Below are 24,279 nucleotides of genomic sequence, written 5' to 3'. Positions count from 1 at the left end.
GTTTTTCTATTACTGTTATCAGAGAGGATCAAACCAGACAGATGCATTTACTGTTTTCCATCAAAAGATAATAAAAAGAAACAGTTTATAGAATCAGATTATATGAAAAATTGCCTAATGATTATAATTTCTAAACCCGCTGCTGAATAATGATGTATTCAAGAGTTGTCATCGAGTGATGAAAGAAACCTAATATGAAAGATTTTGCCTCTGAAGAATGACTACAGATGAATTGCACAGAGATACAATCCTCCGATAAAGGACAATGAGAGCCTCGAGAACACTTAATAATAGACTACTCAGGATGAATTGAGTATTGCAATAAAAGCCCATAAATTAAAAAGTTTCAAAATGATTTCTGATAAAAGACACGCCAAGGTGAAATAAAAAAAAAAAGGGAGGAATCCTTTAAATCGACAGATGCACTGGCTACGGCACACCAGGTAATGGAAAACACGCTCCATAAACTCCAAATAATTGATTTTTAAAGAGAATGCTGTCACACCTTGTACACAGCGGGCTTTTCCTTGGAAAAACCTCTTCTGTAAGTCAAACAGAGGTGTGGATGGACGTGCTCTGGGTGACGGGGTGTGCCAGCTGCTCCCATGGGTGCTGTTCTGCTGAGTCCCTGCAAGGAGGAGCCCGAGGGTGAAGGACAGACCTGCAAACATAGAGGACAGTGTGGATTAGGCTTCCACCAGCCCCTTCTCAGCCCAGGACCCCCAGATCCTCCCAGCTTCAACCTCCCCTGAAGGCAAGGAAAGGCAAAGGATGGGATTGAAGAGTCCCCCTTCCCTTGGGCATCTCCTGGATTCACCTGACTCACACACTGAGCCTGTGATCCCGCCAGGAGGGAGGTAGAAGGTTGTTTTTTTCCATGGTCTCAAATGGAGATGTCTGTCCTTAAACCAGCCCTGCTCCCTCTCTGTGGCACAGGGAACAGAGATGATTTATTAGAAGCTGCACCATCATATATTATTCGTGTTGGAAGTAAGGAAAGGTCTTTGATAAGTATCTGAAAAAAGCTTCAAATCCATAAAAGAGATAAACTTGTATGAATAGTGGTGTCACCCAGAGCAGAGATGAAACCCTCAGACACATCTTCCTATCACATAACACAGCGTAGGACAGCCACACTTAAACAGTCTGGGCACTAATTTCGCTCCAAAGAGGACTCTGCTGTGGGAGCAGAGCTGCTCTGGGGGTGCTGCCAAGGCTTTGTTTGCTGTGGGTGCCCACACTGGTGTGCCCATCCTGCCAGCCCTGCTCAGAGCAGGTTTCCCTCTCCAGATCACCAGTCTTGGCTCCAAAATCCACCAGTGACCCCAAAGGTCACCTCACCTGGGCGGTGAGTGAGGGAGTGACAGGACCTGCCAAGGGACCCCTCAGTCCAGAGAGAGTTGTTGCAGGTCTCCTGCCAGCACTGGGATTAGACAGTGACTAATTACAGCTTCATTTCCTTTAATAAAGGGACACCCCAGCATTGGACACAACTGCAGATGAAAACAATAATCATAAAGCGTCCCACTAAATGTCTGCAATTACAGCATTCACTGTTAATTGCGCTCATTAACCTCACACAGAGAGCAGCTGCCAGGGGAGCAGCTCCAGGGCTGGCAGTATCCTGGAGCATTCCTGAATCATCCCTCTGCCAGGCAGGACCAGCCCACAGGGAGCAGTGGGAGTGCCCTTTTCCAGATCTCACAAACACCACGAGTGGGGAAGGGGAAGAAGTGGATTTTGATGCTCACGAGCGTCAAAGGTTTTGCCATCTCTGGTTGTCGGGGAGAACGATCCTTTGGCCGTGACTGCTCAGAAGAATTAAAGGAATTATTAAAGAATAATTAGAAGAAGTTATTTTTTGAAGCAAACTCAGGCCTACAACACCCAAAACTGGGCTGGAGTCCTCCCAGAAGCAGAGCCAGGCAGCACATTCCCATCCAGCACATTTTCCCCCAGACACCCCTGCATCCAGCTCTCCCTTCCTAGTGCTGCTCTCGCTCAATTTTTGTTTTGGTTGATTGGGTGTTTTTATTTGTTTCTCTCAAGTTATTTCTATTTTTAAACTTCCTAAACTCCAGGAAAACCCTCTAACTTTCCTGTAGGCTCTCCAATTCTCACAGCTCATTCCCAGAGAACACAACAAAGCTCAGGAGCACAAGCACCTCTCAGTAACACAGGGGGAGCACAGCCCTGCTCCATCTGGCAGCCAGGGCCAGAATTAGAGGAGAAGGAATCATTTCCTAATTTTTCCTGTCTCCAGAAGGATCTGTCTTTATGTCACCTCGTTATTGCTCCTGCACGAAGCTGTTCCCACAGCCCAGCTGGGCTGGAGGCAGAACAACACAGAGAGGGAACAGGAGATCCCCTCACACTTCCATCCCAAACTTTCTGCCCTTGCTTGTGCTACCAGGCTGTATCCACCCACAGCCACGGGATTTGCTCCAGCCAAATGCCCCTAATCCAGGGGTGCCTGAGATACAGACACCTCCAAAACCTCAGAGGGCACAGCACTGGGCACAGATTTCAGCTTCATCCCCTCTGAGCCCTCAATGCCCCGGAAAATGGGGTGCCCCAGCTCCTCACCCCAAGCTAGTCTCAGAGCCCTTTCTGGGAGAGGTTCAGTCCCTTCCTGCTCGGTTTTCTTCACCAGGATATTCATATTTTCCCATCTGCGCCTTGTTTTAAAGCCCCTTTTCTCCCTTCCTTCCTTTTTTGACGGCAAATGTGATGCTTTTGTCTCCATTCTTTCTCTGGCCCTGATCCTGCGAACAAAAAATAAATGCCAGAGCATCTGAAGTGGCCGTGCGGCGGGTAAAACCCTGGGTAAAACCCTGGCTGCCTTGAAACGGAGAGTCAAACACCCATTCATTCCCCTCCGCCGCCGCCTCACCCCGTGACTTCAATGGGACAAACTCACAGGGCATAAAGTTGTTTGTTATCCCTTAAATGGCTCCATTGTCTATTGTTGGGGGCTCTTTCCTGAGCTCTAAATCTTCCTTTAGCTCTGCTCTCCGCCTGTCCCGGGGCCCGGGGAGCACAGACACCCTCCAAACAGCCCGAGCGCCTTCGCGGGCTCCCGGCGTTGCTCGGGATATCGCGAGGGGATATTCATCCTAAAGACGTCTTCTACCCGGTCTGTGAGGGCTGGATAAAAGTCTCCCTCCCTTTATCAACGGGTTTGTGCCGCAGCAATAAGGAGTAACCTCATTTTCCCCCGGGGAAGGGCAGGGGGTGTGTTTTGGCAGCAGGCTGGGTGACCCCCCTGGCTGTGCCGCTGCCTCCAGCCCCATCCACCTGCACCCCAAGGCCGCAGCTCTGCCCGGCTCCTCCAGCCCCAAAGCAGGCAGAGCTGGGCTTTGCTGTGCCAAAAAATCCCTGCCACTGGAAGGGACTGAGGAGAAAGAGCTTTTTCTGAGAGTGCATGTCGCTGAATACATTAGGCATGGTTCCTCTCCAGAGCCTCGTGCCCGCCGAAACCGGAGAGAAAAGGGCCTTGTCCTCCCAAAATCAGCTGCCTCTGGAGAACAGGGGAAACAAATATCAGTGATCAAAGCAGGCCTTTCTGGGAGAACATAGAATGCTTTGGGTTGCTAGGGGCCTATAAAACCCACCTCATTCCAACCCCTCTGCCAAGGGCAGGGACGCCTTCACCAGCCCAGGTTGCTTCAAGCCCTGCTCGACCTGACCTTGGACACTTCCAGGGATGGGGCAGCCACAGCTTCTCTGGGCAACCTGTGCCAGGGCCTCACCGACCCCACAGCAAAGAATTTCTTCCAATATCTTTTTTAAATTGACCCTCTTTCACTTTTAAACCAAATTTAGTTTAAGACCATTCAAAAAAAGCCCGAATCCAGCTCCCTGTCAACCATCACAAATGCCCAAATCCGGCCCATTTTGGGGCACGCAGGGCTCCAGGTGCGAGGCTGGCAGCGCAGCTGGAGAGGGGAGATCTGTCCTGCCTCCAGCCCTCCCGCTGTCCCTCCGCTGGGCGACACTCCCCTGCTCTGAGGCGACCTGGGGAGGGCTCGGGGATGGTTCTGTTTCAACCCCCTTCGCCGCGGCGATCGGGGCGAGATGCGGGGAGCGGCCACACGGTGTCAGCGCAGATCGCGGCATCCGCGGCCCCGCAGCAGAGCCCCGCACCCGGAGCCCCCCCGGCCGCACCGAGGGGGTGCTGGGCTTCCCTGCTCCCCACCCTGCGGGGACCCTTCTCCAGGTCCTGTGGCTTCGCTCCCCCCGCGCTGGAAAACCCGGGGTGCCACCGGTGTTGGGGTGGGGGGTAAATAAATGCTCCCGGCAGCTTCCCGGTGCCAGGTCCTGCTCTGGGCAGTCCCAGCATGGAAAGGATAAAGGGCCAACAAGGCTGACCCGGGCAGAGCTTTTGTCTCCCGATCTGTGCCACACCAGTGACACGGATGGGGCCAACTGGTCCCAGACCACTAACAGGCAGTGAGCAGTGCACAGATGAGCTCTGCCAGCATTGCCTCTTCTCTGGTGTGGTTGTTCCTTTCTTCCCTTTATTCTGCCCGCTTCCCTCTAGTCCTTCCTCTCCCTCACCCTCTTCGTCCCATTCATCTTCTGCTGCCACATCCCCAGCCCTGGCCTTCCCTCCACGAACCAAAAAGCTTCTTATCATAGATTCTCAGAGCGGTTTGAGTGGGGTGGGACCTTAAAACTCACCTCACTGCAGGCCCTTGCCACAGTCTGCAAACTTTCACTAGACCAGGTTGCTCCAAAGCCCATCCAGACTTCTCCTCCAGTGAGATTTTTTAGCAGCCCCGAGTGGCTCCCCAGTTTCATCCCTCACAGGACACAAAGAATCCCACAGTGACAGTCAGGTCCCTCCTTCCCTGCTCCTCTGCTGTCAGGGGGGTGCTCAGAGGACCCTCAGAGCATTTGCAGCCCCCCCCTTGCCTTTGTACAGTCACTTTCCAGCCCACTGGTGCCCAAACCAGTAACAGAAAGTCCTGAGAAATAGCAAGCTGTGCTTCAAACATAACTTAAAAACTGCAACAGATTTCTTTGCCCTCCCCTTCGGGTGCCCTTTGAGTGCTCCTATTTCAGTTTTTCCACTACAAACAGCAATTTTTTTCCACTTTTCAACCAGACCAGAGATCACACAAGAATCTAACAGCAAAAAATGCTACAAACGAGGCTCTAAAACTAGATATGTGTTCTGGGGGTTCCAATAAATGGGATCAATAAGCCTCAAGTACGATTGATTCTAGGGCCTCCTGGAATATGAAGCTGGTTTAGCTGAGCCATCTGAGCAGACACTTGGCAGCCATCGAGAGGCAATTACTGGGAACGATTTTGGAGATTAGGTAAAGGCAATCATTCCCCTTGGCCGGAGCTGCCCCGCTGAAGCACAGCCAGGCCCCGGGTCACACCAGCATTCCCAAGCCTTGGCAAACACAGAACCCATCACGGTGTCACAAGGCAGGCAGCAGCACAGCCCTGCACTTGGCTCTAACAGAGCAGCACGTGCTTACACCACATAGGAGTGTTTCAGGAACTTTGGATGGAAGGAAGACCCAGAACTTCCAAGACAACTTCCCTTTCCCTGCACTGCAGCTGCTTCTGGAGCCTGGTCTTGGCCAAAACGCTGATTTCCTGCCAAAGGGGCCTGAACTGCTGAGATCTCCGCCCACACTTCATCAGCCGGGGCACTGATGGCAATTGAGGAGTGATGGACACAAAATGAGACCAGACTCCAGTGCCCCCAGGAAGCCCTCTCCAAATCAAAGCTGTTATTGCACCACAAAAGCAACCCCAGGACAAATACCTGTTTATAGGGGGCGAGAATTAAATCCGAGCGCACAGGAAGGGGCTGGAATCCAACCCAATCTCCCAGGCAGTAAAACGGTGCCGTGAGTCATTAAGGAAGAGCAGGGCTTTATAAAGCCTCTGTGGCACGACAGGGCACCGGGGCAGCACAGCATCCCCCCAGAGCTGCTGTGTGTGCACCAGAGGGACAAAAATCAAACCTGCAGCAGCAAACAGGCAGCACTGCAGGTTTCCTTCTGCCTCAACAAGCCGGCTTCTGCTTTCACGGCATCCATCCTCTCCCTCCCACATCCCAGCCCCCCACACTGCCCCTTCCCCACACCAGGGGCTCACAGGGAGTGTGCCAGGGCCCGTTTGGGAGTGCCAGGGCCGGGGAGCCGCTCGGCGCGACGCGTGTGACAACATTACATTCTGATCCCGCTCTCCGCGTAACCTTCAATTTATTTCTAAGCCCCTGTGTTTATTTAACCGAATCTGCCTCCCGTCATTTGGAGCAGCAGCACTCAACCTTTAAACAGCCCAAGAGCCACTTCAGCCCGCAGCACACGCAGAGAGTTCCCGAGCCGGGGAGCCACAAAAGAGCCGGCGCTTTGTGCCGTGGGTGCCCCGGGCCCCGTGTGATTCATCCCACCGGCGCCGCGGGAGCCGGGGACGGGGAACAGCACGCCCTGGCACCGGGGATGGGAGTGGGTGTGCCAAGGCCGGGGGACCAGCGCCCAGCTGGGCTGCAGAACCACGGGAGCCAGGCGGGCAGGGGGTGCTGGACGGCTCCAGGATTTGGGCTTTGGTGGAGCGGGTCCTTGGAGGTGTGAGCCGTGGTTTTTTTAGCACACTAAGCCTTCCTTCACACGGATAAAGCTCCAGTGCCACCAAGGCGGGTGCAGGGGTGACCACCACCACCCTCTGGCCCCGCTGTGCCAGCACCAACCCACTGCAGCCTTGCAGTCACCACGTCACCGTCTCCCTCTGGCACTGCCCATTCACTTGTTTGGGAGCATCACCACCAATCACTCATTTGCCTCCAGAACGACCCCCTTTCCTTCCCCCAAGCCTCTCCTGCTGCCCAGCCCTTCCCAGCTACCACAGGAATGCCAGTGTTACATCAGACTCATCCCCACAGGAGCATCCATGACGCTGTGCCCTCACCAAAACTCCAACATCCCCCATCAACATCCAACAGCTCCCCCATCCCGCCGAGGCCTCCATCCCACTGGCACTGCCCCTCTGTGCCACCCGGGCCGAGCCCATCGGGATTTCAGCCACCAAGAGGCCCCAAAAGCTGGGAACCCTCCCCAGGTGCTTTCCAAAGCCAGGGAGGGGAGGTTTGGGCACCGGGATCAGCCCTTCCTTTGGCAGGGGCTGGGGAGGGGACAGGAAAACTCGAGCTGTGACAAATCCATCTGCACACTTGTCACCCGGAGGACAAAACGCCGGCAGCTTCCTGTTGCTCCCTGTTTCCATTCTCCGGAGTTTTGTGCTGGCTCCGGGTTCTCCACGAATCGTTTAGAAACCTAAATGCAATTTGTGGGGAGAAAACCTTGGCTTGCTTTTCTGTTTACTCTCCCCGAGCATAATGAAAATGTTAAAATGCCAAGTCACTTGACACCTGCCACCCCAGTAATGCACTTACTTTGCTTTTTTTTTTTGTAGTTACAAGAGTTGGTGAATATATTTAAAGCTCTTCAATTCACTTAAGTTGAGAAAGACATGCTGCATATTCAATGAGACGCCACAGTTGTGACACGTTCCACATCCTCCGCTGTGTTAAGTCTCTTCATTTATTCTTTTACAGACAGTCACAGAATTTGTTCTGTTATGAATAAAATTATCTCTGATGTCCTTCAGAAAATAATGCAGGGCTTTTGACTGAATACAGGAAGTTCAAGGAAAATATTCCAGGTGTCCAGAACATGAAGAACAAGTCATTGAACCTCTTTCATTGAGCTGTCATTTCTTCCTGTAGCTCGCCTGGTTCCAGACAGGCTCCTGCCTTGGTGAATAATGATTAACAGCCCCAAAGGCTGCAGGGAGCTGAGAGGAGCCCTGTGCACACAAGGGATGCTGCTCCTAAAAACCTGCTGCTGACCTGGTGCTCTGCTCTGGGACCTCACCTTGTAATAGGGCACCCCCCTGTAACGGGGTAGAGGGGTGGGAAGCAAACAGCCAGGCTCCCCCAGGACTACAGCCCCCAAAACGGGGATGCTGCAAGACAAAAGGGGCCAATTTGGGACAGCTGTGCCTCAGTCAGCACCTCTGACCACTGGAATCCTGAGCACAGGGCACTCAGGGCAAGCCTGGACCCTGCAGAGGGAGGCTGTGCCTCTCCTTGGGTTTAGGGAGGTTTTTTGATTAATTCTTAAAAATAATCGTGTTAATAAGTTTGGTGACAGCCAGGAGGGCAGAGAACCCCCCAGAGAAGCACCTGCATCCCACAGGATGCCCCCACTGGAGATACAGCGGGTGGAACCCCACCCAAGCACTCCTGACCAGGGATCAGCTTTACAGCCAAGGAAGGCCACATTCCACATCCATTGATTCTCATCCCTCCACTCACAAGTTCAGTGGAAGCCACCAGCAGCTCCAGCCTGAAGGAATGGGAACCAAAGAGCCTGATTTTCAGTCCTGGGCCTCAGGAACCCCGACCATTTTTTGCTACTTCCTGAATCACCCTCTGCTTTACACCCCCAAAATCACGTGTTTTCCACGGGCTACGAGTCCCTCGGTGCTGCCAGTTATTCAGTGTGACCATGTGCCTCTGCCTTTTGTAAAAACCCGAGCAAAAGCAGCCCAAGTGAAAGTTGATCTCTGTATTAATTTGGATTAGGGATACACACACGCTCCCTGAGCAGCAGAATAAAGCTGGGGATGTGGGCTCGTTTTTCTGTGCCTCGCAATGTAATTTGTTCTCTATTGTCAGCATCAGTGTTGATCCTGAAATTACAGTGTCTGAGGAGTTATTCAACAGGAGATGTTCAACATGAAAAGAGAGTCTCGGAAAATAACTGCAAGGAGAACATTTAAATAAACCCAGAGATTACAGAGGCAAAACACAAAAGGGACTCCAAGTTCGTTTGGTTTCCTTCCACTGCATTTGAGTGTTACCTGAGAGTGGGAGGGGAAAAAATCCCAAACTGGTTCAGTGTGATGAGAAATATCCCAGCAACATCCCTGCCTACACCACAGCCCTCTAATTTTCAGCATTCAGCTAAACCCCCAGTGAGAAACTCGATCAGCTCACCTGCACCCCGTGGAAGAGCTGGGATTTTTGGAGAGGACAGGAGCAGAACTCATAGAATCATCCCAGAATGGTTTGGGTTTGAAGGGACCTTAGAGCTCACCCAGTCCCACCCCCTGCCATGGGCAGGGACACCTTCCACCAGACCAACCAGGCCCTGAGCGCTCCCAGGGATGGGCATCCACAAGAACTGCTCTTGTGCAGCTCAGAGTGCTGGTGGGTCTTTTCCTCCCGTTCCTCTCCTCGTTTTGAAGGCCTGCCTGCTGCTCTGCTCTGCCTCCATGGCAGTAGAAGCAGGATGTAATTCCCAGTTTCCCCCTCTACACCCGCAAGTAGCCATCCCAAATTTTGGTAAACCCTGAGGGTGGAGCCAGATTTGCCAAAGCCACTCCCTACCCAGCAGAGGCAGAAACCAGCCCCTCCACACACACCCGGTCAGGGGCATTTTAAAGGCACCCACGTTCCCAAAAAATCCCAGATCCAGCCAATTTCTGCTCGGCCTCTCGCTCAAATTGGGGCTTTCTGAGCCCCCAACCTGCCCTGGGGGAGGAAATCATTCACTGCTGTTGCTGTGAATTATATTTTGCGATAAGGAAATCTTTCAGGTTTACTTCCAATTATTTTTTTAAAACAGCAGGCTTTTATCTTAAAAAAGAATCGACTTTTCCCCGCCTTTGAAGAGCAGAACCCTCCTGATATTCATTACTTGACTCGGCTGTTCGCTCAGGTCTTTCCCTTTGATGGAAAACTTTGGATTAGAGACAGCATTTAGCATCCTGATTAGTGCATAATGTGACCTACTATTGCAATAAACGGGGTGTGCAGCACTATCTCACAGGCAAAAGAGTTTACTTAGTGGTGCTAAGAGGAAAAAACAAACCCTTGAGAGTCACGATCAAACATAAATACTCACTTTAATTAAAAAAAAAGGGGGAAAAGCCCAGCCAAAATGCGCTCATCTTTCAAACATGGAAAGAACACATCAGCACTCATCCCCTGTGCCCACACTGCCAACCAGTGGCTTCTCCTGCTTCTCCCTGGGCTTGACGACCCAGAAATTCTAGTCTTAGTAGGGCAAAAAAAGGTGCAAATCACTAAAGGCATCTCAACAGCTACAAAAGTCAGAGTTACACCAAGGAAAAGAACCAAGCCACGTGTGTGTTTAACCACCCCTGTGGCAGGGCCCGTGACCAGCAACAGCTGCTGGTGCCAGTGTGTGACAATGGCCACACAGCACCCCAGGGGAGCAGCACAAGCTCTCCACAGCACTCTCCATCCACCCCAGCAGCTCAGTGCTTGCCATTCCCCCAGAAACATCCCCCCTGCAGGATGTTTTCTGAGCAGGAAAAGAGCCTCTGTGCAGCTGCCTTTGGGGCAGGAGCTCCCCGGGGCCGCTCTGTGCCCATGAGGAAGCGTCCGGGGGCACCGGGAAAACACGTGTCCACAAAGACAGAGAACATCAAATACTCTTCCCAGCACACAGCACCTCCCCGAGCCAGCCTAGCTACTGGGACATCCTGGGGGGAAGGAGCAGAGTATCTGGGATTACACATTAGCCAGAGCTGCCGCACCAAGGTCCCCGGGAGAGGGCTGGGGAGGGACAGCAGGAAAGAGCAGCCGGTGCCACAGTTAATGTGTAACGGCCCCACCACCTTCCCCCGGCCTTCTGCTCACCTGCCTGGGCCCTCAGCATCTGCCAGGGACGGAGAAACGGGGCACCAAAGCAGGAGCAAGGCCCAAGCAGGGGCTTTTGTGCCTCTGAGGGGGCGAATGGGTGGGCAGGGGGTGAGGGAGGGGTGGGCAGGTTCCTTTGGCACCTGAAGGCATATGGGAGGGGTCTGTGACAAGGGACACCTGGGCCAGTTTGCTCCCAGGGAAGGTCCCTCAGGTGGTCCTGATTGTGCAAACTCCTGCTGGGAGCCCCCTCGCTCCCTCTTCCCTGGTTTGCAAACTCCCCTGCTCCCTGTCCCTGGTCCAGATCTCCCCCACCAGCTGATGTCCCACATCCTCAGCAGCAGATATGGCCGTTCTCCTTCATCACCACTGTGCCACGTTTTCCCTTTCCCGGCTGAAAGGCTCAGAGTACAGGTGTCAGCGTTGGCTTTCGAGGCACAGAGACCCTGGGAACGGGCTTTGTCCCTCCTCCCACCAGGACAGGCCCCGCAAGAACCGCCCCATTCCACTGGGGACAGAGATCTTCCTATCACCAGGCTTAAATCCCATTCCCACGGAAGTGAAAGAACCTGGAAAATAAGCCCCCTCCCAGCCCAAGCTTGCACAAGTGTTCTCTGCCACGCTGCCACTTTTGAGTGTGCCAGGTTTTTCCCAGGAATGGCCTTGGAGCACATGGTGGTTGACCTGCTCCAACCGGGTTCCTCTGCAGGGCATTGCTGTGGCTTCCACTGGCGCCAGGGTTTTCCATATGGAAGCCCAGGTAACGTCATTAGTGATGGGCAACTCCAGCTGAAAAGTGAGGAAAAGAGACAAAAAATGAGCCAAGCAGCACTTTGCTTCAGCTCCCTGATCTCCCGGAGTATCATGGAATCACAGGATATGCTGAGCTGGAAGGGACCAGTGAGGATCATCCAGTCCAACTCCTGGCCCTGCACAGGACACCCCAACAATCCCACCACGTCCATGAGAGCGTTGCCCAAACACTCCTTGCCCCGAGGAGCCTGTTCCAGCACCCACTCACCCTCTGGGGGAAGAACCTTTTCCCAGTGTCCAACTTAAACCTCCCCTGTATCCCTGTATCCCTGTCTCCACTGGGGATGATACTGGGTCAGATCCCCTCTGGTCACCTCCTGGGAGGTCCCTGGAAGGGACACCAGCCCAGCATCAGCAGCGTTCCCACCACCAGCCCGGCTGATCCTTCTGACAATGATTCCAGCGCCACATTCCCACCACCAACCCAGCTGATCCGTACTGACAGTGATTCCAGCGCCACATTCCCACCACCAGCCTGGCTGATCCGTGCTGACAGGGATTCCAGCCCCGCGTTCCCGCCGCTCCCGCGTGCCGGGAGATGGACGTGTGATTGACGTGGCGCCCGCGATACGCCGCCGGTGCTCCTTATCTGCGCCGTCCCCGTGGGCTCCACGGCATCACTGTCACCTGCTTTCCCCCGGGTTTCCTTTTTTCTCAACCGACCTGGCTCTTCCCACGTGCCCCGGGGAACCCCTTTCCCCTGCAGGATTAGGAAAGTCGGATGAACTGTCCTGGGCAAAGCTCGTCGGCTGCGGTTGTGAGTGGAGACGGGTGAGCTGGAGCAGATGGAGGGGACCTGCTTTTCGTGGCAGGGTGCTGAGAGCTAAATTCATCCAGAGGAACTTCCAGGGGAATTGTGAGTCATCATGACGCCAAATGGGTTGGGTGCACGCAGAAGGACCAAGGTCAGCTGTGGAGACGGGGAGGTGGATGGGCGAGAGGGGAGAAGAAAATCAGTCCGAGTGGGAATGCTCCTGGTGTCACTGGGGCATCCCTCCCTCTCCCCTTGCTTCCTCAGGAACATGGGCCATCACTCGGAAACACCAGGAAATGTCTCCTGCTGTGGCAGGCAGGTGAGAGCAGGACAAGCCCGTGGTATCCCCGGGGTGTCCCCAAAGCTTTGCTGTCACAGAGTCCCTCGGCTCCCCACCAGCCCAGGCAGCCTCCCTTGGGCAAGGGACAGTGTCCAAGCACTGGCATCGTGGCCTGGGGCTGCTGTGTCCCATCAGCCCCCAGCACCAGCCTCTGTGCCCCACCAGCTCCCACCAACACCTGCTCCCGTTCCTCTGCACTGCAATCCCAGGAAAAGGGAGAAAAAAATTAAATAAAATGAAATTAAATCATGTATTTTAAAAACGAGGGGCAGATGCCAGCTCCCAAATGAAACCTGGCTGAAAGGGGCGATGCACATCTCCCTCTATGGAGGTTTCATCCCTCCTTTCCCTGTTCCAGCTGCTGGGAACAGGCGCAGGAGTGAGCCCCGTCCCGAGCGGGCGTTGCTGCAGCAGATTGTGCTGTGTGCTCAGCCCGGGGACAGCCCAGGGCCATCTGTCACCCCAGGTGTGCACACGCCAGGTTCTGTGGCAGCAAAGGTCCCCCAGCTCCTCAAACACACCCGTCACCCCACACAGGCTGTAGGGGGGGGTATGAAGTGGGGGGTGGATGTGCCCCACCGTCCCCTCATCCCATCTCCTCCAGCAGCGCCCATCAGATTCCCGGGGGACTGAGGTGGTGGACTGGGTGTCATTCTGGAAACCAGACTGGAACAAGGAACCGCTCAGTCCAGACTTCACAGTTCCTGCCCTTCCCAAACCCTGACACGTCCCAGTGCCACCTTTCCGAGCTCTCCTCCTCTCCAGGGCAGAAGGTCCTTCTGGTCACTCTGAATTCCGTCGCTTTAGTGAAAGGGCTGTGTAGGAAAAGTGGAAATACATCCCTTCAGCCAGGGAACCTCTGGTTTGTTTTGTCCTACCTGAGCATTCCAAGCCCAGAGCTCCCAGTGCCCTCCCGAGCCTGGGACACAAAGAGGTGCCAGCGGACTCTGCACGAGGGAAGTCGAGGCTGTGACTGCAGACACTGGGAAATAACCACCCTGTAACGAGGTGGAGCCCATCCCAACCCCCCCAAACTGGGGGCCAGGCCGCCCACCTTGCACACCAACGCCTCCAAGAGATTCCACACGGGATGGTTTGGGACTCAATTCCCAAGCCTGCGTGAACCAAGGCCGCATCATCTGCTTTCCTCACTCCCTGGCCTGGTGGGTTTTTTTCAGCAGTTCCAGGGGATGGTGGCACACGTGTGCCAAAACCTCCTCAAAAAATAAATAACCCATAAAATTTGGTTCATTAATAAAATAGGAACTGGGGGTAGAGTGAGGCATCCTGGACATGCACACTGGATTTCTGGTTGTGGGAGCACAGACCTCCCAGATATGTAAGTAAAGGTTATTTACATAAACAAACACGTGTGTAAATACAAACTGTTTAATTTGTGTTTTGACGTGGGCAACGGGATTATTTATTCCCACAATTTCACCGCCTCATTCAGCAATCTGGACACTTCCTTATCCAAGCAAAACAAGCTTGGTGAAGTTATTAATTGCTCGGAACAAGATCTTTATTGATCGGTGCGAGGATCAATCACTTTATCTGTGGGCAGCTCTGCTCGAGCTGCCTGTGACCAGGGTATTGCACTAGGAGATATCTGTCCTGGGCCCTGGGACTTTCACACAGGAGTCCAAGGTCTGTCCAGAAGCAGGGCAGGTGGTGCAGAGGGTCCAGGTGAGGTGGGATGGAGAAGGGCCCCTGACACCTTCCCACTGGCACCAACAAGACTTTGTGCATCATCCTGGAGAGACAAGGGAAAGGGCTCCACAAAACTCCTCGGGAGGGAGATGGGCTACCAGGCTGGGATGCCCAGGAAGCCCTTCTGGCCAGCTGGAACCTCTCCATACCCTGTAATGACAGTGGGGTTGTACCTTTGGCAGGAGCCTCTTGCAACCGGGTGGTGCCAGGAAGTGGCCACAGCACCGAGCTCAGGAGGTGTTTGGACAATGCTCTCAGGCACAGGGGGTGATTTCTGGGGGTTGTCCTGTGCAGAGACAGGAGCTGGACTTGACGATCCTCGGGAGTCCCTTCCCAGTCAGGATATTCCAGGAGTCTATGACCACTCTTCATCCCTGGCTTCAGGGAAAGACAGCACCATTCTTCGTCCCCTGCTCCATCACCTTTTCTTCGTCTTCCTTAAATAAAAAAAAAATAAAAATTAAAAATGACGTTAAAAACCGAAAAGGACCAAGGAGGGACAGGGGAGGGGGCTGCAGCTGGAGCCGGCTCCGGCAGCGCAGCTCTAATCTCCCGCAAACCCCCGCTATCAGCGCTCGGATCAGCATATCTAATGTAAACGAGCTTTCACACATAAATAACGTGCCACATCTGGCTGTTTGGGCTTACAGCGCCTTGGCTACCGAGCGATTCGCGCAGGGCGAGTGGGCTGCCGAGCGGCCGCGCCGGCCCGGGCGGGGGGTGCGAAGGAGCGGGGCGGTGGGCGAGGGGCAGCCCGGGGGGGCCCGGAGCCCCCGCGCCGCAGACAGCGGCTCCTTTGGGGAAGGGGGGCCGAGGGGAGGGCTCTGCCCCCCGGGGGGAGAGAGGGGCCGGCTCAGCCTTAAAAGAGCCACCCAGGAACCGGCGTGTTTGCGCTTATTCCCAATTTATGGCCGCGGAGCATATGGCCGGTGTTCCGCCCCGCGCCAGCCGCCGGGGAGGGGAGCAAACAGCGCGGGGGATGTGAGGCCGGAGGGAGAAGGAGCGGCCCCGGCACACGACGGAGACAATGCGGGAGGCGGGGGGCCGCCGCCGGAACCCCCCCGCCTAGGGACACCCCCCCCGCCTCGGGACCCCCACCCAGGTGAGCTTCGGGGGAGAACGGGGGGCGACGGGGACACCCTCCCGCGTAGGGACCCCTGCCCAGGTAAGCCCCGAGAGCACAGCGGGGGGACACCACCCTCTGGGGACCCCCGGCCAGGTGAACCTCGGGTGGGAACGGGGGCACCCCGCCGTGTGGGGACCCCCGGCCAGGTGAGCCCCGGGAGGAAGAGGGGGGACCCCCAGCCTGGAGACCCCGGCCAGGTGAGCCCCGGGGCCGCCGGGGGAAGAGGGATCACCCCGGGGATCGGGAGTAGCAGGTGGGAAGGGGCTTTGCGGGGGGCTCCGCGGGGCACCGGCCGCGCAGGTAGAAGGTGACGCCGAGCGCTGAGGGGTCGCGTCCCCCGGCCCCGACGGCGCGACTCCGACACGGCCACGGGCACGGCCACGGGTGGGCGCGGGGCCGGGGGTCGGCGCGGGGAGGGGGAGCCCGGGGCGCTTCCCCCCTTGCCCCGGCGGCGGGACACTTCTCGGCTGCGACGGCAGAGTACGCCAGAGGACCGGGAATGACCGGGAATGGACCCGACCCCGGTGCTGCCCCCTCCTCCTTCACCCCCTTCCCTTCTCCGCCCGCGCCACGCGTGTGCTCCTGACTCGGCCCCGACTGTCTGAGTGGAGCCGTGGAGCCCCCGCGGGTGGACCCTGACAGCCGGACCCTGACAGCCGGACCCTGACACCCCCCACGCTGCTCAAGGCGTGCGGGCATCGGAGTCTTCCCCGGGCCCTTCCCGCGGGTCCGCGCCCCCCCACTCGCGACACGCACCCACCGCTACCTGGGCGCTGAGCCCGCCGTGTGGGGCTTGCGGGTGCGGGAAGTGAATCCAGATAAGAGAGTAAATCCCCCGCGCTCCCGTCGCCCGCGGGCGAACGGGTCGGGATTTCCTTCCCGAGGAGAAAAACTCCATTTCTGACAAAGCTTAATCTCGTTGGGACACGTTTAATCATTAGAGACGGGGGCGGACAGAGCCGGGGGGCTTCGAAGGGGGGGGACCCCCCGTTTGTCCGGCAAATAAACCGGTTTATAATAGACTAGAAGGGGAAGGGAGCCCCGGGCCGGGCTTACAGCTTCCCCCGGGACGAAGAGGGGGAATTAAATAAGACAAATATGTGGGTCGGGGGCTGCGGGCTCCCGGCTTTGTGCCCACCCGCACGGCCGTACCCCACTGCCTCCATCACTATGGGCAATAATTTCCAAAATCTCATTAAAGTGCATTTATCAAAGCCCTAACATGTGCCCTCCGGCTCTGCCATAACCCCGCCAGCCCCCAGGGAGCGGGGGGGAAAAATCCCAATTTCTATGACAATTCGCCACCTCGGGAGGTTGGCTGCGGGGCAGATCCAGATCTGCAGATTTATAAGGAATATCGGTGAATTGGAAGGATTTCTCCGCCTTTGAAGCTTCGGGGGGAAGGAGATAGAATAATCGTGAGAATAGGGAAGCTCATTTAGATTCCTATGTCCTGGAGAAGAATTAATTGTCTGCTGGAGAAAGGCAGGCCAGCGCCGGGATTTTGGGGGGCGGCGGGGACTTTCCCTGCAGCTTCCACAGGGAAGGCTGATGCTGCTCCCTTTCTGCGTGCGGGGGGATCTTCCACCCTTTTTCCCCCCCTTTTTTCCTTTTTTTTTTTTTCCCCTTTCCCCCCCAAAAACGTCCTTAACACCTTTGTTAATGCCATTTTTCCAGCCAGGAAAAGAGACGGGAATTTCGCCCCGCAGAAACTCCGTTACAATTAAGTTCCTGAAAGCGCCGGAGGATTCAGGGGGCTCTGGTTCCCCCTTGATTTTGGGAATTACGATTGTTTTGCGCTCCCTCCGTCCCCGGCCGTGCTGCCGGTGTGGAAGGCATTCCCGTGGCGTGGGCTCCGTGCCCGCCGCCTTTCCCACGGCCTGGCGTGGCCGGTCCCCTCCGAGCCGGGGCCGCCGCCGAGCAGCAGCATCTCCGCTTCAGCGCTGGAAAATGCGATTTAAACCCCTCCGAGAGGAGCTCTCGGGGGCGGGGGGGTGTGTGTGGGTTATTGAGCAGTAGTCGTTTTACTCTGCTTTTTTAATTTTTACTTTGCTTTTTTTTGTCGCCGAGAAAAGCTGTCCCCTCTAATGTCGCGGCTCTCCTTTCCCCCCGCCACACTTTAAAACAAAGAGGGTGTTACTTACAGGGGTGCTCCCGAGGTGAAGCTGCTCAGAACAATTATCGGGACGTGGGCTGCTCTTCCCTTTCCCTATTCATTCCAAGTGGATCTCACGCTAAGAGATAAAAATCAACCTGTCCCCTAACAAAGGCTTTGTGTGGGCTCCGCTAATCCGGGCCGAGCGGCAAGGTGCAGCCCCGTTCGGTTTGTTTGTTTGTGGGCTGGAGGGAAGGAAAAACAATATCTCGCACCTTTGGGCTCGTCAAACAATAAATTGATCCACTTCTCGGCTGCTGCCGGAGCTGCGGCGCGGGGTCGGTGCGGGCAGGGAGGGGAGGGAGAGCGGCAGGCTCCCGCCAAACACCCTTTCCTTCGTTCGTATATAGATTATATGTTATTATATTTTACAATGCTACATATTATGTTGTATTATATATAATACATGTGTAGGATGTCGCTCTGCAGGGGAGGAAATGGAGTTGGGGCGTCGGTGGCTAAAAGCAGAGGGGGAGCCCCGGCGCCGTGCGAGGAGCGGGACCCTCAGGCCGAGGCCGGGAGTAGAAACGCGGCGAAACCGCTTAAAAACACAACCCACGGGCCTCTCGTGGCGTGGCGAGACCCGCTCGGTCGCCTTCTACCACCCGGCTCGCCTGCGCTCCCTGCGGGTCCGCGGTGGCCGAGCCCACGCGTGTCCTGGGCACGGGGAGCGGCCCGGGAGGCCTCTGTCCCTCTCGCGTCCGCACCGGGGGTCGCTTCCCCTCTTCTAAAAAGTACAAAAATACGCGTTAACGCCGCTGACCCCACGCGCGCCGCCCGTGGGGCGGGGAGGCCTCTCCCCACGCAGCGGGTGTTGGAGCGGCCCGGGAGCGCAGGCAGGGGAACAACCCCCGTGGGCAGAGCCGCTCGTCCCCGAGAGCCAACGCTCAGCCCGTGCTCCCGCACCGCGGCCTCCCGTGGGCTGGTGCCACCGGCCTGGCCGGGGTGACCCCCTCGGGAGAGGGTCGGGAGGGCACCCCCGGACCTCCCCGAGCCAGCCCTGCCCTGCCCCCGCTCTCCCCGGCGCTGGAGCGTCCCCCCCACGCGTGGGAGCGGACGGGCGGGCGCGGGGTGACCGCGGGGGGGAGAAGGCACGGAGGGAGGCGGGGGACGCTCCCCCGGCTCTATCGCGACAGCCGCCGGGCCGCCGTCGGGTTTTCCCCCCACGCAGCGCGGCTGTGGGTGCGGGGGTCGCGGGGGCTGCGACCCCTCCCTGACGTCAAAGGGCTGTTACGTCAGCCCCCCGCCGGTGACGTCACGGTGCCCCGGGACTCTCCCTGGGTGCGCAGAGATGTCCGCGCGTGGGGATGAGGGGGGGCCGTGACCCCCGGGGCTGTGTCCGACCTCTCCTCCGGTGGGTATCTCCCGCCGCCCTCGGGCTCTGCGGGACCCTCCGCCAGCGCCTGTCCGGGTTCGGATGGGGAGTTTTTAATCGCTATTATCGTTATTAATATTATCACTATCATTATTTAAAGCCTGGCCCGCGCCGCCCCGGGGATGATCTGCCCGTCCCTCCCCGCGCTTGACTTCTGTCGGGGTTCTCCGTCCCGCCGCTGTCGCGATCGTCACTGTTATCCCTGCTCTTTTTTCCTCTCGGTGGAATTAAACCCCATCCTATCCCAGTCGAGCCTCCCTCCCCGCTCCGGGGGCCCGAATAAATCCTTCGGTAACCCCAAGATTTGCTGGGAGTTCGCTGTATTCGCCCGGTGCGAGGGGAAGGGGAAGGAAGCGGGGCGGGGGGGGGTGGCTCGCCCGAAGGGGGTTCCCTCGATATCGAGGAGGACTCCGCAATGGATGAAGAGATAGCCATTGAGTGCGGTTGAATACCATGACAACTAGGAACAACCTCAGATTTATTCCCAACAGTTAGGGCGCGCTGAAAGAGGGCGTCAATCACGTATTATTTCGCCACTGAAATAAATGCAAAAACTGCGCCGAGACAAAGGGTTCCAACAGGAGCCGGACATTTGTCTACATTGCGGACATTGTCCCCAGCTTAGCCGTCGGGTTGTATTTGTGTTTGCGCGGGGCCGACCACCCAGGATGCGCGCAGGGGCTCGCTTAAAAAAAAAAAAAAAGGGGGGGGGGAAATCCCTGGGCATTGTCAGCCACATCACATACTTTATGGGAGGCAGGCTGGGGGCTGGGGGAGGAAAGACGGGGGGAGCGGCGAGGAGAGAGGAGGGGAAGGTGCGAATCCATTGATGGGCGCAGAGGAGGATGACTGAGAGAGAGAACGTCTTCCCACCGCGGCCGGCAGCGTTAAGGCTCCTTCCCCCTGGAAGAGAAGCTCGGGCAACTTTTCTCTCCCAGTAACGAGGGGAAATTCCCAGATTATAGAAATCCCCCCCGCGCCCACCCCGCGCATCTCCATCATCCCCGCGCACAGGCCCGTCCCGGGGCGTTCGGGGAAGGGGCAGGGACAGGGACGGGGAAAAGGAAAGGAAAAGAAAAAGGAAAAGGAAAAGGTAAAGGGAAAGAGAAAGGGAAAAGGAAAGGGAAAAGGATGGAAGGGGAAGGAAGGAGACGGGGAAAAGGAAGGCAGCCCGGGCCGTGCCCGGCGAGGGTGAGCATGGCCAAGGCTCCTCGGCGGGTGCAGGAAAGGAGAGAAGGAAGAAAACGAAAATAAAAGTTGGTGGCAGACAGAGAGAAGTTGTGGGAAGGGGTAGAGGGGATCCTGCACCCCGCGCCGGGCGGGGGGAGCCCCCACGGCCCCTCCGCCGCTACCCGCGGCCGAGGATGCTGCGGGGCTCCGCGGGGACGGAGCCGAGTGCGGAGAGGGGTGTGTGCGTGACACCTGGGGGGCCGGCATTTCTTTGGGGAAGGAACCCCTTCTTTGCCCCCCCCCCTTCCTTCCCGAGGTCCTGAAAAAGAAAGGAAAAATACAGAAAAGAAAAAAAAATAATTCAGTCATATATGAGAGTCCATCGGGCTGCAGCCCATCGAATTATCCAAACGGGCTGGATTTATTCCCCTGGAAGAAGGAGGCAAAATCAATGAGACCTCTTCAAATAAACACACACACACACACACACACACCCAATAATCACCTCCCGGATCTCGGCGGGTCGCGCCTGACGATCGCGTTTTGCCAGTTCGGTTAATTTCGGAGCAAACTAGAATCAATTACTCGCTGTTTAATTTCCAGCGCTCATCCCTAAGCCCCAACCAAAATATTGACCTAGGCGGGTTAGATAAGTTGGGCTCTTGCCATCTGAGCCGCCTCGGTCCCGCGCGGGGCCGGGAGCGCGTCCCCGCGCCCAAACGCTGCCCGCGGGGGCGCGCAGGCTGCGCCGATGGGGGGGTGTGGGTGGGTGTGGGAACAGCCCCCGGCACCCCCCGCGGAATTATTTTTTTTCTTTTTTTTTTTTTTTTCCTCGCTCGGAGGAAAACATGGGTGGAAAACACACACTTTGGAGTGCGCGGAGCGTCGGGCTGGTGCGAAGCTCTTTGTATGTAAATACTGTCCTTAAAAAAAAAAAAAAAAAGAAGGGAAGTCGCCCCCTCCTTCCCTCCCTCCCTCCCGCTGCCACACGCGCACACACCCGCGCGAAGGGCCCTCCCCACGCCGGTAATTAACTGACACGTTATACCACTCATCACCAATGGTGGAAGCTCGGAGCTCGCCCAAAACCCGCAATTTCACATCTGCAAACACTGTCTTCATCCACTTGACTTCCAAGACCCGCCCACACGTGGCCAACCTTTCCTGGGTTTAATGTAGGTTTTTTTTCTCCCTCCTCTCGGCAGGTTCATGTGTGGGGACCAGCCTTATATGGACTCCTCGCTCCAGCAATGGCTCGGGATTTTCTAACGGCAGGCGCGGGTTCGGCGCGGCTGAACAAGATCCAGAAGTGATCTTTTTTTTTTTTTCTTTTTTTTTTCCTTTTTTTTTTTTTTTTTTTTTTTTTGGCGTCTCTTCCCCCTTTCCCCCTGGAGTTACAAACTATTCCCGAAGCCAGCTGCTGCTCCCGCTCTCGGAATTTTCCCCCGTGGCAGAACAACCATCACCGCAGAGACCCGTCGCTGCGGCTGCTTCTCTCGCACAACCCCCTACGCTTATTTTTCTATAAATCTGTATTATTCTATTTTTTTTTCCCCCATCTCCACGCGTGCCGGCCCCCCCCCTCCCCGCGTCCCTGCGCGCTGTCGTTGCCGCCGCTCCGCGTGTGCGTGCCCACCCGTGACACGGCGGCTCGGCCGAGCTGCGGCTCCAACTTTCCCAGCCGAAATTTGGCCCGGAACATGTCTCTGACCAACACAAAGACGGGCTTCTCGGTGAAGGACATTTTGGACCTCCCCGACACCAACGATGAGGACGGCTCGGCGGAGGGCGGCGAGGAAGAGAGCGAGGCGCCCGAGCCGCCCAGGAAAGCGGGAGTTTTGGGACAAACCCCCTTGGACACTGTTCCGACGCTGCCTTTGAAGAGCCCTTTCTATGATAACAGCGATAATCCCTACACGCGCTGGCTGGCGAGCGCCGAGGGCATCCAGTACTCCCGTGAGTGCCGGGGGACGGGGCCGCGGGGGACCGGGGGCCGTGGGGGGCCCTGAGGAGTGCCGGGGGGTGGATGCGGGGTGGATGCGGGATGGATGGGGGGGGTCGGCGCTCGCCCCGGCCGGTTCCTCCGTGTCCCCCCAGACGGACGGGGCAGCGCCGCTTCCAGCTGCCCCCGGCGGCGGGGCGGGTGTCGGGGGACGACGAAGGGTGGATGGGGGGGACTTGCCTGTCTCCGCGGCTGGCCGAGCCCCGGCCGGTACCTCCCTCCCCGCCCCGGCCGGGAGGGATGCGGGGTGCGGCGGGAGGGATGCGAGGGCGGCGGAGGGATGCGGGGGGGCGGCGGAGGGACCCCCCCGGCCCTTTCCCCGCTGACCGGGCGCTGACTGTCCGCAGTGCACGGGCTGGCGGCCGGCGGCGGCGGCCAGGACCCCTCGGCCAAGTCACCGGAGCCGTCGGCCGACGAGTCGCCCGACAACGAGAAGGAAGCGGTGGGCGGCGGGGACGCGGGGAAGAAGAGGAAGAGGAGGGTGCTCTTCTCCAAGGCGCAGACCTACGAGCTGGAGCGGCGGTTCCGGCAGCAGCGGTACCTGTCGGCGCCCGAGCGGGAGCACCTGGCCAGCCTGATCCGCCTCACCCCCACCCAGGTGAAGATCTGGTTCCAGAACCATCGCTACAAGATGAAGCGGGCCCGGGCCGAGAAAGGTATGGAAGTGACTCCTCTTCCCTCCCCGCGGCGGGTGGCCGTGCCGGTCTTAGTCAGGGACGGCAAGCCCTGCCACACGCTCAAAGCTCAGGACTTGGCAGCCGCGACTTTCCAGACGGGAATCCCCTTCTCCGCCTATAGCGCCCAGTCTCTACAGCATATGCAATACAACGCCCAGTACAGCGCGACCAGCAACCCCCAGTACCCCACAGCACACCATTTGGTACAGGCTCAGCAATGGACTTGGTGAAGGCTGCCGGGGAGCGCTCACACCCGCACACGCTTCCCCCACACGCGCACACACCCCAAAAAAAAAAAAAAGGAGGAGAAAACAAAAATAATAAAGAGAGAGAGAGGAGGAGACAGACTGATGCTCCAAAAATAAAATCGAAACTGCGGGGGAAGGAATGGAGAGGGAAACGCTATTATTATTATTATTATTGCTATTATTATTATTATTGCTATTATTATTATTATTATGGGTTTTTTCCCTCTGCCGTTTCTTTTCCTCTCCATTTTTTTTTGGGGGGGCGGCTCGGTTTCATTTCGGGGGGAGGCGGGGGGGAAGGGAGGGGAGGTGTTTTTTGTGCGTCATTGTTTACAGAAATTTTTTGCGCCATTCAGAGTGGTCCTGTCTACCTACAACTAAAATAAAAGAGGAAAGGGGGGGGGGAGATCGTCAGAATTAAAAAAAAAAATAAAGAATAAAACCCCCCCGCTGCTCCTGTGATTTTGTGAGGAACGGGGGTGCGGCCGCCGAGCGGGGCACCCCAGAACGGGGAGCTTCATCGCTCCCCTCCGAGCACGATTTGCGGCCCCGACAACTACTGACGGGGCCATTTTTCCACCTCGTTGTGATTGTCGCTGCCGCGAGCCGCAGCCGGGGCGGTCGGTTCGCTTTCTCCCATTTGGGGCTTGTCTCAACTATTCCCGAGCGGAGGAAAAAGACCCGCGGACGGCGGAACCCTCCCCGCCCGGAGAGCGGCTCGTTGGGCGGCAGCCCCGGGCTGTCCGCGATTTAATACGGATTGGAATTTTTTTTTTAAAAAAAGAACTGTGTTTCAAGAAAAAAAAAAAATTATGGAGAAGGAAACGATAACAACGACGGAACGGTTTTGTTCGAATTCTCGTTGCGGCCGCCGCCTCCTCCCTGCATCGCCCGGCTCAGCCCTGCGTGGGGCCAGCCGGGCCCCCACGGGAGACGCGGCCGAGCAGGGCCCCACGCAGACCCCTCCACCAGCCCAACTTCTCTCTGCTTTTTCTTTCTTTTTTGTTTTTTTTTTTTTTTTGGTTTTTTTGGTTTTTTTTTTCCTGGGGAGAGCGGCTTTTTGGGGGGGTCAGTCGGCTTTAGCCCGCTGTCGAAAAAATGGGAGTGGGAAGAATTTCTATTTTCACATTTTCTATCAGTGATCGTGCCTTTCTACACGCCAGTGCCACCCCCGGTGCTGCTGAGCTTTGGGTACCGGCATCTCTCGGCG

General features: G+C 56.7%; 1 protein-coding gene across 2 annotated transcripts; it reads left to right on the top strand.

Moving 5' to 3' along the window:
- Positions 1-15,195: 15,195 nt before the first annotated feature.
- Positions 15,196-23,122, top strand: NKX2-2 (NK2 homeobox 2). Of its 2 annotated transcripts, none has more exons than XM_032684019.1 (3): positions 15,196-15,418; positions 21,348-22,098; positions 22,492-23,122. In XM_032684019.1, exons 2-3 carry the CDS (start codon positions 21,843-21,845, stop codon positions 23,049-23,051), a joined length of 816 nt encoding a protein of 271 aa, XP_032539910.1. In that variant the 5' UTR covers positions 15,196-15,418; positions 21,348-21,842; the 3' UTR covers positions 23,052-23,122. The 2 variants fall into 2 exon arrangements, with proteins under 2 accessions (XP_032539910.1, XP_032539912.1); XM_032684021.1 differs by lacking the exon at positions 15,196-15,418 and adding an exon at positions 15,419-15,481.
- The last annotated feature ends 1,157 nt before the right edge of the window (positions 23,123-24,279 follow it).

This window comes from Chiroxiphia lanceolata, chromosome 3 (genome assembly GCF_009829145.1).
Source record: "Chiroxiphia lanceolata isolate bChiLan1 chromosome 3, bChiLan1.pri, whole genome shotgun sequence".
Classification (NCBI taxonomy): domain Eukaryota; kingdom Metazoa; phylum Chordata; class Aves; order Passeriformes; family Pipridae; genus Chiroxiphia; species Chiroxiphia lanceolata.
The sequence above is the reverse complement of the archived record's forward strand: the minus strand, read 5'-3'. Positions and strand labels throughout refer to the sequence as shown.